At 33.3% G+C, this 16,456-nt stretch overlaps 1 protein-coding gene across 2 annotated transcripts; it reads left to right on the top strand.

Moving 5' to 3' along the window:
* Window positions 1-289: 289 nt before the first annotated feature.
* LOC130982427 (CRS2-associated factor 2, mitochondrial) lies at window positions 290-5,430 on the top strand. Of its 2 annotated transcripts, XM_057906434.1 has the most exons (7): window positions 290-715; window positions 2,039-2,281; window positions 2,389-2,642; window positions 3,774-3,901; window positions 3,976-4,201; window positions 4,582-4,709; window positions 4,803-5,430. In XM_057906434.1, the coding sequence occupies exons 2-7, from the start codon at window positions 2,241-2,243 to the stop codon at window positions 4,914-4,916; spliced, it is 891 nt and encodes a 296-aa protein (XP_057762417.1). In that variant the 5' UTR covers window positions 290-715; window positions 2,039-2,240; the 3' UTR covers window positions 4,917-5,430. The 2 variants fall into 2 exon arrangements, with proteins under 2 accessions (XP_057762417.1, XP_057762416.1); XM_057906433.1 differs by having other exon boundaries at window positions 2,039-2,642.
* The last annotated feature ends 11,026 nt before the right edge of the window (window positions 5,431-16,456 follow it).

Below are 16,456 nucleotides of genomic sequence, written 5' to 3' on the forward strand. Positions count from 1 at the left end.
ATGAGCTATGATATGTGGATCCATTTGCCGCTACACCTCACTCCTTGACTCCCAGCATATGTCTACACTCTTATAGTATACCGCAATGTTTCAAAAACCGGACCGGGGTTGGTCGGATCGGTTCAACTGCGAACCGACAATATTAACGATCCGGTTAAACATATAAAACTAGTGAATAACTGTTGAACCAGACAAGAACTGGTCAATCGGACCGAACCGGAACCCGGCCGGTTTACACAAAAAGGAAGCTCCTTCGTTTCTATCTCCCTTTCTCCCTTTCTTTCATTCAGAGAAATCACACAAAACCCTAGCACTGTAAGCCTACACCACCGCCGCAAGGAGTGGCATACTGCCGCCGTCCGTCGCAGTCAAAGTTCACCATCCGTCATCTAGCTTCCCTCGTGCTCCAAGTCTTCAACCCCTGTTTGCTGTCACCGATCGCGGCTGCTTCCTCGAGCTCGGCGTCCGTCTTCTTTGTCTGCTCAGCCGCGCTTCCGTCGCCGTTTGTTTGCCGTTCACGTTCGCGTCTTCGTTCAGCTGTCGTCTTCGTTCGCGTTCTTCGCCGTTCGCGTTCGCTCGGCGTTCACCGTTCGCGTTCACTCGCTGTTCCCCGCTCGAGTTCGCGTTCGTCTGGAAGCCACGTTGCTCTGCTTCAAACTCTGCGACCAACCCGCGCGCCCACCCAGCCGTCGAACAGCTCTCTTTTGTCGCCGCCGTGAGTTCCCTATACCCGCCGTTCCCTATACTCACACAACACCAATACTCTGCTTCAAACTCTGCAACTTCTGATTTCTATTACAATAAGTAATTATTTGATTTGGTAGTGGTTTGGATTTTTTCATAGACTGAATTAAAGTTACGAACTTACAATAGTTATGTTCTCTTCTCTATCACATTGAAATTAAGCTTTGAATTCTCTTATCTCGTTTTAATTTCACCGCACTCACCATGTTTGATGAAATGCTTTAACCATATTTCTGGTTGGTTTTATAATTTCTAGCTTTTAGAAACTTAGTAAGTTGATTGCATGTGAAATTAGAATATTTGGATCATAGTAATCAGGAAATTTTAGCTACACAAATAGCATCTTTGCAGAAAATATATTAGCATGATTATTCCACTTGCATTAGTGTTCTTCTGGTAAATTTTAACTGTTATTGTGAACTTGTTAATTTGCTAATTGTTCTTGTGTTGTTGTTCTGTTGTTCTTCTGTTACTTCTAATTTTTTTTGTTTTAGTTGTAATTTTCTGTTCTTGAACTTGTTAAGTTGATAATTTGCTAAATTGTTGGGCTGCTGTTGTTTTAATTTGCCAAATTGTTAGGTTGCTGCGACTTAATTTGTTGGATTTTCTATTTAGGTCTTATTCTTGTTTATTTGCTAAATTGTTGTTGTGTATTTATTGTTTATTTGCTGGATATTGGTGATCATTGTCTTTGAGATATTTATTGTTTATTTGCTGGTATTGGTGATCATTGTCTTTGAGATTATTTACTATGCAGGTTTAGTGTCATTAGAAACTGTGTTTCTGTGTGTTATGAGCATTTGGTGAAGCCTGTATTGTACCTATTCAAAGCTTAGTTTTACCAAATGGTCTTTAAAGCAACTCGTCTAAAATGCTACTGTACAAACCCAAGTCTATTGTCTCTTAAAGCCTGTATGCACCTTCATTTGGTGAAGCCTTTCTAGCACTAGTTCACTACCAACTTTGTTATTAATAATGTTATCAAATTTATTTATCCGAGTACTATGTTTATTTTTCAGTTGGATTTATGATAATTCATTTGATATTCTTATTCTTGTTAGATATTTCTTTTAACATTTTGTGTGATGATGAGGAATTGTACTTGCTTGGTATCATGCTTTCATCTGGCAATTTTGCATTTAATATAAAAAAAGGAAAATCCTAATAGAGGTAATTCACCACTCCATTGGAAAAACTTCATACTACCCTATACCCTCAACTTAATACTTGCATATTTATAATTTATTTATTATTCTATTCTAAAACGGATTTTTCGGTTGATGTGGTTGAACAGTTGGACCAATGAACCATTAAACCAGTGACTAAAGCGGTTTGATGACCGGTCCAGTTCTCAGAACCTTGGTCTACCGACCAAAGGCCTCCTTCAAGGACACTATTTCACCAAATGTGGAGCCACCTGCCGTTCTCACTCAAAACGTGTCATTTTCAGCTCTCTTTCCGTCGCTTCCTCACTCGCTCTATCCACGAGAACATTTATGACCCACCATTTTCACCCTCCAGGAAGCCACATCATAAAGTAAATGAGAAAAACAAGAAGCAAAAGAAAACAAAAAACAACAATGATCCTGATAAAATTGCATCCCCGAAACTTCCCCTAAAATCAGAGCTTCCATTTGATTTCAGATACTCTTACTCAGAAACCAGCTCTTCCGTGACACCCATCAGCTTCCGCGAATCACCGAAGTTCTCTCCGTTTGGACCTGGCCGGCTTGACCGGAAATGGACTGGGACGTGCGCACCAGTTCAGGAGGAAGTGAACCGGACGAGGCTAGAAGAGGAGCGGAACCGGGTCCTTGGAGAACCACTCACGGAGGATGAGGTGGCGGAACTCGTGGAACGATACCGTCACAGTGACTGTGCAAGGCAAATCAATTTGGGTAATCTCTTTGCAATCTCTCTTGTTATTGTTATTGTTATTGTTATCGTTATTGCTATTGCTATTGTTATCGTTATCGTTATCGTTATCGTTATCGTTATCGTTATCGTTATCGTTATCGTTATTGTTATTGTTATTGTTATTGTTATTGTTATGGTTATAGATAAATCAAATAATACAAAAGAAAAGAACCAGTAGTAGTGGTGGTAAGAGAAGTGGTTTGTCTACATGAGGTGATAGTTCAAATTTCAATATTGTTAATGTAAGGCTCTATTGATGAACTAGGGATTGCAAATCACAACCCCTTATTGGAATACACGGTTGGAACTACCAACTGTGGAGGAAGTTCTTCCTCTCCAGTTTTAACAGTTTTAACAGAAAATTCACAAAACTGAAACTAACTAATCAACTAGCTAGGACTATGACTACTGCCCTTATGCCTGCTAGTGCAGCTCAAAGGGAACAAACAGATAGCGAATTAACAGCAATTAGGAACCAAAACAACTAAAACCAGCAAGTAGACTACATGCCTCTCCTCTTGTGAACTAAACCAAACCTGTTTCTATCAGTAAGCAAAACTGCCAAAACATGTATATATGTTAAATTACTTTATGTGATTTTCTTTCCTGGCTTTAGTGGCTTCAATTCTAACACAATTGTTCTGTATGCATGTCTGTATTATTTTATGCTTATCTGCAATGCTAGTGTAAATGCTTAAGGATCGAGAAATGCCAAATACTGCAATTTTGCAGTTTCTTTTCGTTTTTGTTTCAACTGGATCTTTCTTTATAGTAAATTTTTGTACCAGGTTATCATATAGTATAATAGTATAATTATATAAGTGAATTTCAAAATCATTAGTGTAAGATTATCAATTTAAACTAGATGCATTTTTAATCTGATGCACCAAAAGAAATGCATCTTCAATTAACTCATCTACTAAATACAATAACAAAGGCTTGCCCCACTAGATAGGGTTAGCTGCATGGAGCACAAAATGTCATTGCACCTTGTTGTGAATCGTGTCTAAACTCAGTCCATTCATGCTATCTTTGGGCTAATGTATGATGGATAGTTACCAGTTACCACCTTTAATTGGAAGTAGATAATGTTGTATATGTTGTGGTGGTAGGGAAGGGAGGAGTCACACACAACATGCTGGATGACATCCATAATCACTGGAAGAAAGCTGAAGCTGTCAGAATCAAGTGCTTGGGTGTGCCAACTCTTGACATGGACAAAATTTGTTTCCACCTCGAGGTCCCCATTCTTGCTGTCTAATTTGCAGTTTACAATGTTCATTCATAATTTGTGTACTATTACTGTATTTACAGGACAAGTCTGGTGGAAAAGTCATCTACCGAAACATCAATATTTTGTTGTTGTATAGAGGTCGAAATTATGATCCCAAGAACCACCCTGTTATTCCTCTCATGCTGTGGAAGCCCTATGCACCAATATATCCAAGGCTTGTGATGAGTGTCATTGAGGGTTTGACGTATGAAAGAACGAAGGAAATGAGAAAGAAGGGGTTGGACTTAGACCCCCTGATGAAACTCAGTAAGTGAACTTTGGTATTGAAGAGACTGTATTTGGTTATGTTTTCATATTATTCTTGGGAAGATAGCATAACTGATTTAGTTTGAATTAGTTTTATTGTGAAGTGATAAGTTTGGTAGTTCGTCTAAAAGTGATTATGATAGATAGTAAAAAGATTTTACTTCTTTTAAAGTCAATTCTAGAGGCAAGAATTGATGATCGTTCATGAAAATCAAACATCATCTCAAATTGATTTTGGGCCTGTAGAATTGATTCCAATTTCTAAAGCATCTCATTTGAAATAGAAATACATGCTAAACTAATGGCTACTATTTAGTCCTTGCCTGTTTGAAAAAGTTGCTGATCATAACGTGTTATGATTTTCAAATTTTTATGTTCAGCTAGAAATGGTGTATATGTGAATGTAGTGGAGAGAGTGAGAGAAGCTTTCAAGACTCAGGAGGTTGTGAGACTGGACTGCAGGCATGTTGGAATGAGTGACTGCAAAAAGATTGGAGTTAAGCTAAGGGTATGTCAAAATCCATTGTTTGCATCGTGTAGCTGAAAATCAGATCGTACATGAGTATGTGCGTGAAGTCATTTAACCATGTTGCTATTGTAGGATTTGGTGCCGTGTGTCCCAATCTTGTTCAAGGATGAACAGATAATCCTCTGGAGAGGAAAAACAGACCAAGAACCTGCTTTTCAGGACCACGATGTAGTGTCTGCAGTGTAATCTGTAAATATTGACAGGATTATAAGCTGTTGCCATTTTTACTCTATGGAGACACCCATGTTCGGGGCAACATGGCAAAAGTTGAAACGGTGCTCTCATGAAGAAAGGAATACACATGAACGGATAGACTCTATTATTTATGCATTGATCTGCTATGAAACTAGCAAAATGTAGTGGGATGGGTTTTGTTTTTCCGTCAATTAGTTGTCAACTTGTCATGTACATGCTTTGTTGATGTATTATATGTACTCATTCTTATCTTGTAAACTGAGTCAACACACATTAGTTCACCATTAGATAAGGTGTTCGACTAATCTCATGAGGGGTTCTTAAGAGTGTCGAATAATAAGTCAGTCTATGTTGGCTCAATTTATGTAGTATGAATACATATAATTTTCTTCACAATTTAGGGGGAAGTCTAGCAAAATGCTTTGAATGCTTATTGCCACGGAAGAAAGATTTTCCATTTTCTTCCGTGTGTTATTTGTTTTACAACTCATGAAGGATTAAGTCATTATGGGAGAGTCTATGTACTACTATCTATTATATTAGTAATATATTAAAACAGAATTAAAATGGTCTTTATATGCATTATTAGCCGTCTAAATTTCTACTATTATATCATGTCAGTTTAAATGACAAATTCACACAATTTAAATATAAATTATATAATTAAATTACCTTTTAATCTTTTTATCTTTAATTAAAATACTTCTCAATTTTTTACTTTTTTTCCCTCATGTATTCTCATTATTTATTAATTTTTATATTTATTTTCAAATATAATTAAAAATAAAATTAAAAAATTGTTACTATTTATAATTTATTATGTAATGAATTGGTATTATTGGCATTAATAAGGGTACTCAAATTTTACAATCTTTTATATATTTTGATAATTTAAGAATTGTAATATTTGTTTTAAATGTAATTAAGAATAACAAAATTATATATTAAGCAATGAAAGATTACAGCCGTAACTATAATAGTCATTTTAACAGTCACGAATAACAAAAAAATATCATAAATATGTGCACACTTTTATATATATATAGTTCTGAAATATCCATTTACATTCATAGTATAACTATTTTAAAGAAATTGAGTTTTTATTTTTGTGATCTTATTGTATTTTATTCTTCTCTCCAAAGAAAAAAATAAAATAAAATGCTTATAGCTTGATCATGTGTTATTCATATGTAGTCGAAGATTTTTTTTAATATCTATGACCATCACCAAAATTTACTATGCAAAATTGCCAGCATGCCTCCAAGAATTGCTCATGAGCATTGATAAGTTCAATATTTATGTTCTTTAGCTCATTTAGCTTTTCCCACAATTTATATTTTAAATATTATTCAATTTGGCAAATATTAATTTTCAGAATCGCAACTGCTCAATTAATATCCACCCAATATCAAGAAGCAAGGTATAGACGAAAATAATTACTAAATTTCAAGAGAAATCCAACTTTCTATTAGAGTCCAGGTTGGTGTCACTTTTTTATAATGTTGATTTTTTTTTATAAATATAAAAATTAGCCGATATCTATCATTTTGCATACACTAAGTTATTTATAATTTTTCTTGCTCAAATTAGTTACTTAATTTTTAATTAACCTATATTTTTATATAACTTAACGTGGCTCCATCTACACAAAGATACTATCTTAAAATATACAACTCTAATCATGAATTGCTCTTAATATTTTAAAGTAGATTGAATGAAAATAATGTAATTAACCTATTTTATTTTTATTAAAATAAAATGACTCCAACATACAAAAATAAAAAATACAATAATATAATAAGAATATTCTTTGGTGGTGAAAAAATTAATTTTAAATCGTTTAACAAATTTTTTTTGGATATAACTATTTAGTATAATTTTAATAATATAAATAGTTTCATAGTTTAAAAAAAAAAACAGACACACACACATGCACGTCATACTTTTTATCCAAATAATCAAAATATTATATATACTACGTACCTTCATCATAAAATACTACTAAAGGATTCGAAAACCAAAATACCCGTATAGCAAAGCAAAATCACCACACACACAAATAATAGAAAAAAGAACTACATTCACAACAGTACCAAAAAAAAAACCATATCCATAATAACAAAAACAGAAAACAATAATCCACAAAATAGATAATAAATACATTTAAAAAAAGCTAAACATAATATTTTATAAAATTTGATTTGTTATTTCTACATTTGTTATCTTAAGTTGTTGCCAATATTTTTTATATATAAAAAAACTAAATATGATTAATATTAGAGGTGTCTGGTATATAGAGGTGTAATGCTTTTACCTATATATTATATTTAGTAACAATTATTTTTTCTATGATTATGTATTTTATCTTAACTATAGGCCAGGAGACATCTGTTGGGGAATACTGAGAGAATTAAAACAGGGACTCATGAGGTGCAAATCCCATTAAAATACATGATAAGAAAATAAAGAAAACACACTTTACAAAAGGTAACCAACCAAAAAATGTAAAGAAAAAGAGTATTATTGTAGCAAAAAAAAAGTATATAACAAAACAAAGAGAAGAAAACAAAAAAAAAAGTATTGTTGTGGATACTAGAATGTGAGATTTTTATTTTTTAGCAAATTGATATAGTGCTTCAAATAGTTCATTGTTTTGGGAGTATCAGTATACCAAGCAATACAAACCTTTTTTTTTTCTTTTGAAAATAATGTCATGATTTGTTTAAATCTCAGATTTGTCATTATTATCAAACTATTCACATACATCATTCAACTATTAGTGTTACAGAAAAAAAAATTCTAGATCTATCAAGAAGGTCTGTACTTTATATTCTTACTTTTTTAAGAAGAAAAAAATATCAGTATCTACATCAATTTATAAGTATACATAAGTGTTAGCCTATTTCTTCTTTCTGTAATCATTTGTACACAGCAATTCAATTTTAATTTGCACCTAACTTTCTTACAACTTAAGCCAAAAATAACCACATTTGTCGCCACCCAAAAATTACTACAATCAGATTTAAATCCGTGGGTTGCACATAACTATATTTTATCTTAATATACATGTAAATGATATTAATTTTATAATTTAATATTATGCTACCCTTCATATTTTTTTATTAATTAATATTTAAGAAAATATGTTTGGAAACTATCCTGAACATTTTTTAATTTTTGATAAATTTTATTCTTAAATATATTATTATTATGATGGTATCTTTCTACTTAGTAGTTTAGTATATTTCAATTTTTTATTGGATTTTTTTACTATAAAATTATCTTTTACAAATGTAATAGTGTAAAAGGTTGTTGAGTTTAGAAAATTAACCCATGTTTAAAGTGATGACTAAATATTATTGGGATAATAATCAAATTAGTTGGACGATCTATTTTATTTAGTGTGCAGAAGTAATTTTATTGTACAAGTTCACATACACACACTCAAATCCGACACGAAGTCCGCCTTATCAAATCATTCACTCCTTATGACAAAAAAAAAAAAACCCATTCGCTCCAAACTTAATCCAAAGTTTGAACGGCTGAACCATATGAAAAAAAAGAAAAACACATTGGCCCAATATCCATAATAAGCCCAATCATTGGTTCAACATCCAAATCCTTTCCCCTCATTATCTTGGCACCATCACATGAAATTCATTTCAATTGAATTCTTTCTCACATCCACCGAACCAGCAATTCTCTCTTCTCTCTCTTCTCTTTAACATAACATCATCTCTGAAGCAAAAAGAAAGAAAAGAAAATTTCTGGAGCTAGGGTACGATCAAGAATAAAAAGTTTGTTTCCATTCTCAAGTAAGAAAAGAAAGAAAATGGACTACAATAAGAGGGAAGATCTCGACCTAACAGAGAATCACAAAAAGGAGATTTCTCCATTTGTGCTTCATTAAGAAGCGTTGAAGAAAATAACTGGGCTACAAGCACCAAACTATAAACTATGAAGAAATTGAAATTAATGGTGCTCTGCTTGAATCTACAGTCAAAAAACAAACTTGGGGCCAAAGCAAAGATCAATGGCTCATAGTCAAGAAGCTTGAAGAAAAAGGATGAAAGAGAAACGTAAGCTTGCATGTATCTGCTTCGGTTTTCTCCTACCTCTAAAAACGCCGCTGCCAATTCTGATTGTTGGAGAAGAAGACAAACCATGTTGAAGATGCCTCAAACCGTGGAAGCTTCACTCTTCTATAATAGGGGTGAATAGTCAAGGATTGAAGCAAGAGAAAAAGAGCAATGATTTCAGTTCTCATAGCTCCCTGAACTATTCTTGTTCTTCTTCTTCATAGTTTTCATTTTGTAGTTCTTTTTCTCAGTTTAGTTTGTCTGAGCCCCATTTGAAAAAGACAAACATGGTGAAGTTTGTAAGAAAAAGCCAATGAGTGAAAAAAAGCAGAGAGCTAGACTTGGAGAAAAAGTCTAAGTTATTTCAGAAATCCTTTGTTAGTATTCCTGTTTTGTGTCATGATCCTGAAGAGATTTCCTTGCAAGTTGGGTTAGTACTTTGCAGTTGAAAGCTAAGGTAAGTCCTAGTCAAGTTCAGGTTAGTTTAGAATCTGGACTTGTCCCATATTGGATTGGGTAGATCCTAGGGAGAATTAGTGTTTGTAATCTGTTAAAAAGATAGTAAAATTCTATCATTATTGTGATGGAGACTAGATGTAGGCTACATTGCACTGAGTAACCGAACCAGGACACTTCTATGTGTCACTCTCTACTCTCTTCTCTGTTACTGATTTTGCTAAATTGGAGACAAAAATAAAGTATCTCCAAGTTTCTCTACTCAACAACATTTTATTATTACTATTTTCTCAAGAAACTCTATTCTGGCACCTACCGTGTTAGGAGACAAAATCAAAGTATCTCCTGTATTTCCTTAACAGAAAGCAAAATTACAAGAAAAGTCAAAAGAAGGCCTAGATTCAACCTCCTCTTCTCTTAACCACTGATTACCATCAATTGGTATCAGAGCTTGGTTTCATAGAGATCAAGTTTTGCAGCTTGGAGAAAAGATCTTGATGGCTAGCAATGGTGGTTCAAACCTAGTAGCTTACACACTGATAGAAGGATAGTCTAACAATAGACCTTCATTCTTCAATAGAAAAAAACTACAACTACTGAAAAGAAAGAATGAAGATCTTTGTTCAGACAGTGGACTACACCTGTGAAAGATAATCATGAATGGTCTCCAAATCTCCACCAAAACTGGCGCGGATGGAGTTGTCTCTTCCGAAACCGAAGCCGAAGCCGAAGCCGAATGGAATGAAGATGACAAAAAGAAGGTGGAATTCAATGCCAAGGCTGTCAACATGCTAAACTGTGCAATCAGTTTCGAAGAATATTGAACAGCTTTAAGATGCAAAACAGCAAAGGAGATCTGGGATAAGCTCTAAGTCACACATGAAGGAACTATTCAAGTCAAGCAAACCAAGATCGACATGTTGTGTAAAGAATACGAGATATTTTCTATGAAGGAATAAGAATCCATTGATGACATGTTTGAAAGATTCTCCATCATTGTCAACGGCTTAGATGCTCTGAGAATTACATACTTTGAATATGTACTAGTGAGAAAGGTCCTAAGAAGTCTAACAAAAGAGTGAAAAATTAAGGCGACTGTCATATATGAGAGCAGTACCATTAGTCAAATGATTTATGATGAGTTAGGAGGAAAACTACTTGCTTATGAAATCACTCACTTAAAAAATGACATAGAAAAGAAAGGAGTTGCTCTCAAATAATGTGCTAAGTCATTGGATGATGAATCCAGTTATCGTTTTTCAGATGATGAGTTTGTGTTTTTTACTAGAAAACTAAAAAAAAATTATGAAACTAAGAGGAAGAAGTAAGGGAAGCAGCACAAATGGACTAAAGAAGCACTTAAGCAAGGTCATTTGTCACAACTATAAGGAAGCAGGACACTACAAGTATGACTGTCCAAAGTAGAAGAAAGAAGACAAGTCCCGAAAAGGCAAGAAGAAAGGACTTATGGCCGACCATAGCCAACTTGATGAGTTTTGCCTAGCATCCAAGAAGAAGGATGACATGTGGTACTTGGATAGTGGATGCTCTAGGCATATGACCGAAAAGAGAACTATGATTCTAGAAGTGAAATTTTCACTTCAACCGAATGAGTATCCGGAAATCCAGTTCCAAATTCAGAAGCGAGGGTGGCAATTTCTGTGCAATCTACACACTGAAGTTGGACAATTGATGATTCAGGAATTTATGGCAACCTTTGGGTCACCTACAAGGATGTCACTGGAGTCAATGAGAAAAACCATCAAAGCTTTGTGAGAGGAGGTGGAGGTAGAGGACATCATTACACAGCAAATCTATAGCATTGCCTCCAACTCCTATTCACATGCCAGGCTGAGTTTTTCACATCTCATCTACTGTCTTTGTAAGGCTGCTAGGGTGAAGGTGGATAATGATTTCCCTATTCCAGTTGAGAGGCCTATCACTAAGAAGACTATGGAATATGTTAGGAAATACCAGAGGATCCACAAAGGAAAGCAAGCTGAAGAGGAGGCTTAGCAGGAGCCTCCCTTGCCTCAAGGAACTATTTTCCACCTAAGAAGTGCTGGCAGCAGCTCGCATCCTCTCTTGAGCAGATGAGGATGACAAAGATAGCTGCTGGGAGTAGCTTGCTTCCACCCTCGATCAGATGAGGGCAGTATAGGACAGTCAAAGCACTTTTCTCCATCAGTCCGATCCATGAACACCCCTAATTTTGGTGAGCTCTTTGTCAAGGTGGCTTGTGCTTGAATTCATCATTGAACTTCCACCAATGTTTGGACTTTAAGTGATTGACAAAATTTCCAATCAAGTGTACCAAACCTTGACGAAGTTCCACACAAGTTAAGAGCTCCCAAAATTGATCCTCATCTTGTAATCCAAGATCCCAAACTTTGTTTTCACACCCGTCTTTTGATTGATTCTTGTGATTCCACTCGGGTGAGCTCACTTCAAAATTCTCATATAGACACCAAAGTACCTTCCTAGACCCAATCAATTGAACAGTACGCCAACCTTTGCACTTAAACCTTGAAGATTCAATCTTAATAAGCCTAGAATTACGTTTCCAACCACTACACAACTCTCTCTTACTCTTTAATCCACAAAGGGCCCGAAATTGACCATCCGTCTCTAGCAAACCATATTCAAGTGGGATAATAAAGCTTAGGGACAAGAGTTTTACCCACTCAAATGTTAAGATGGATGATGGTAACTTAGGAAGAGAAGTCTCTAATAACTTTAACAATGTGATCTTCACTCTCTTTTATTCCTCTTGAATAACCTCCATCTCTTGACAAACTTCCTTAATTTTCACTTGTTTGTCAACTTCTTCCAACTCTTCCTCATTGCTTAAGTTATGTCTTGCAAGTTATGCACGGTCCTCCTCGGCATCAATATCAATTAAACCCAATGGAAGAAGGCTCAATAAGATCACCAATGTCACTAGTTGGTGCAGAATCATCCTCAATGACAGGGCTTGCTTCTTGCTTAATTTCTCTAATTCTTCAACCACTTTTCAAATTTCAATGCGTTCAACCTTCTCTATTTATTGCAACTCATACTTCAACTTAGCTTCTTTCTCTTGAGGCTCCAAAATTTCCTCCATACCACGTCGTTCACTTGAAGTGGATTCTTCGCATTTCATTTGTGAAAATACTTGAATTGTTACAAGAGCTCATTGAGGTCAAGTGGTTTAAAGCATTAGCTAGGGTAGCCATGATGGTTTCTTACCTCTTTTGAGATTCTTCTTGCTTTTTGAGAAGCATGATTGCGGTGAGTCGGTCCATCGCTTCTTTGAAACGATCCCTTGACTCTTGTTCCTCTGGGCTAACATAATTAGGATTGTTTTGCTCTTGGATCGTTGGGTGTTGATGTTCTTTTATAGAGGGTTGTGGTGTAAAAGATGGTTGATAGTATTGGGAGTAGCCATCATATATGGGAGGTGATTCATTTTAGTAAAAATATTGAGGTGGTGTATATGAAGGTGATGGTTCAAGAGGGTTATAGGAATAATGATGTTGGAGTGGTGGAGGTTCAATGGGTGCTCGTTCATAATGGTCACAAGGGTATTCGTAAGGAGGATATGGATTTGGATTCTAAGAAAGTGTTTTGTGGTGGTGGAGTGTGGATTGATAGTATGGTGGTTGAGAAAATTGTTGAGGATGGAAGTCTTGGGGATATAGTGGTTGAGGTTCATAATCATAGCAAGGACCACTATATCTATTGGATGGGTATGCACCATAAGGAGGATTATGATTATAGTGGGGGGAGGGGAGATGAGGAGATTGCCATAAAGATTGTCTATATGCATGTGACTCCTCTCTCAAGTGATAATTTCTTCTTTGGTGAAAATCGTCATTGAGATTGTCATTTTCTACAACATTTTCACAACCATACACAAAGCCAAAAAAATGATAATTCATAAAAAAGGGAGAAATCAAAACAAAAAATATCAAAAAGTAAAAAAAAAACTCCTAACTACTAGCAAAAACCAAGAAATAACAAAAAAGCAAGTTATTCACAATATTCACAATAACCAATAGTATAACACCATTTCAGTTCTTTGGTAACGGCACCAAAAACTTAACAAATAGCTAGATGTCAGTTTAGAATTTTCACAAAAGAATCGCATTGCAAGTATAGTCCATACTAATACATAACTCTCAATCAAAGTTTAAAAGGTTGTCATAATACAAATCAAAATAACTGGGAGTAGAATCCTAGGTCATTCTCCTTAAGAATTGCAATCGAGTGCTCAATTATTGGCTATGAGAGAAATCGGAGAGTTTGGATTGCAATTAACAAGAATTTAAATGACAAAAAATTAGAGAATCAAGTAATAACTAAATATCAAAACAATTAAACTAAGACATTTAAGGAAATTAGCTAAGAAAGATCTTGGCAAGGGTTGATGGTTAAAGATCACTATCCTTGTCACTAACCACAACATGATAATTATAAAGAGCAATCCTACTTTGTCATCTCCAACATCGAAAGAAAGTCAAATGGGCTTAATTAATCATAATCCATAAGTTCTAATCAACTTACTAATTAAATTAGCAAAATATTAGCTTAAATGGAAACAAGATTAGTTAAAATCTCCAAATTATCAATCAACTTAGACATTAGTGACTCAAGGTTACCCAAGTTATTAACCCAAGTCAAGAATGCAAAAATCTACTCTAAAACTAATCCAAATATTTTATCAAACACCTAGAGTGTATAAGCAAAAATTATCATAAATCACAAGAATTAGTAAAATCTATGGCTACCAAATGTAAGAAACTAATAACAATAACTCAAATAAGCATGAAGAAGACATAAGACATCAAAATGCATTAAAAGAATATGAAATTTAACAAGAGTGTTCATAAACTAAAAGTGGTAAAAACGAGAAATTAATAAAAGTAGGAAAATTAAGACACCAGAATAAAAAAATATGAAGAAAACTACACTAGAACACGATCAAAATCTACTTCTCTCTCTAGAATTGGCCTAAAACATAATGTAAAATTAAAACAACACTACTTGGTTTATTTTCCTTCAATCCGTGGTTCAATAGTATCATAAATGAGTTAGATTGGGACCAAAATATATTGAGCCCAATTGTGAGTCACATACTTCTCTAATGAGGTACGTTTTTGGTGTCCCGCGTACGCGAGATATGACTGTATACGCGGACGCTCAACGTCAACTATAGACATATGCATATCATTTTGAAACCCTGGATGTTAGCTTTCTAATGCCACTGGAACTGCCTCATTCGGAACTCTATTGCTTAAGTTATGATCACTTTAGTACAAAAAGGTCAGGATTGACATCTTTACAATCCTTCACTCCTTCATGAATTATCCACTTTTGCATACTTTTTTTCATCCTTCCAAACCATCTTTACCTTCTAAAACTTAAATAATTTAAACAAACATATCAAGGTATCAAATGAAATAAAGATGGATTAAATTCGATAATTTAAAGGCATAAAAAGTGTGTTTTTCACAATCAAGCACAATTAAGACAATTTTACAAAAGTATACTATTTCAATGAATAAATACAAGATAAGTTGATAAATTTCATTTTTTTCAACCAAAATTCATTATAAAATATGAATTTATCATTATGCCATCACACTATTAACAAAAAATGAGTCAGGCCTAAACGTAATGTACTTTTAACAAACACGTAATTCGTGCCATTGAAATTTCAGTAACGATTTTGGTGAATAAAGTGGCTTAACTCTAAGGGACTGATTGGTTTGTGAAAATATTTTTTATTTTTGTTTTTTATTTTTAATTTTTAAAAATGATTTTCATTTTCAACATTTCACATATAAGGAAACAATGATTGATTTGTAAAAAGAGGATTCATTTCTAAAAGTTTAAAATAATAAAAATATATTTGGTTGGTCTATTTTTAAAATGTATTTTTCAATGTTTTAGAGGATAAAATTATATTTTTATTAAATGTATAATTTTAGTTATTTAATTTTTTATTATGTTAACAATTTATTTGTATATAATATCAAATATTAAATAAATTATTATCTTAAACTAATGCTTAAAATATTATTTTTATTCCTAACGTTTGAGATAAGTCCTATGTATGTCCCTAATGTTTAAATCATCCTATTTGTATCTTTAATGTTTGTAAAAGTGGTTCAATGTTATCCTGCCGTCAATTACACATCATGAGCTTTAGTTGGAGTTCTGAAAAATCTCTTTTTGAAATTCGAATACAAATGTCTGGGACAAAATCAATGATCCACTCTAAATAATAGCTCATAAAAAATTAAAACTAATTCCTACAACATTCACATAATTCACTTTTTTATGGATATAATTGAACCTGAACACAAATAGTGGGTATAATATTAAAATCGAACACATCCAAGCGAGACATAATTGAGAATGAATACAGTGAGAAAAATTGAAAAATACAATCTGATTTGTTAGTATAATTAATAGTAGAATAACATTGAATTATTTTTATAAACGTTAGAGATATAAATAAATAGAATGATTACATTAGGGACATAAATAAGACTTACTCAAAATATTAGAAATAAAAACGACACTTTAATCTAAAATAATTAATTGCATTTATATTATATATATATATATATATATATATATATATATATATATACTATTAAAAATAAGACTAGCCAAAAAGTTAGTAGTTAATCTGTTATTCCTGTAATTCTTTTGATTCAATTAGTAGGTATTTAGTACTAAACAAAAAAAATTAATAAATATAGTTATCCAATTCTAAATTTTTTATCCAACTCTAAATTTTAGAACTAAATTGATCATATTTTTATTGTTTTTTTTTTATTGTTCCTAGCACTATATTTGGCTATTTTAGTTCAACTTAAAAGATTTCATCTTATTTTATACTTATATTAGATAATTATGTTATTTTTATTGAAATTAATTAATAAAATTTTATTTTAAAAAGTTGACCATATTAAAAATTTTATCTTCACTTTTTAAAAGGATATT

This window comes from Arachis stenosperma, chromosome 5 (genome assembly GCF_014773155.1).
Source record: "Arachis stenosperma cultivar V10309 chromosome 5, arast.V10309.gnm1.PFL2, whole genome shotgun sequence".
Lineage (NCBI taxonomy): Eukaryota > Viridiplantae > Streptophyta > Magnoliopsida > Fabales > Fabaceae > Arachis > Arachis stenosperma.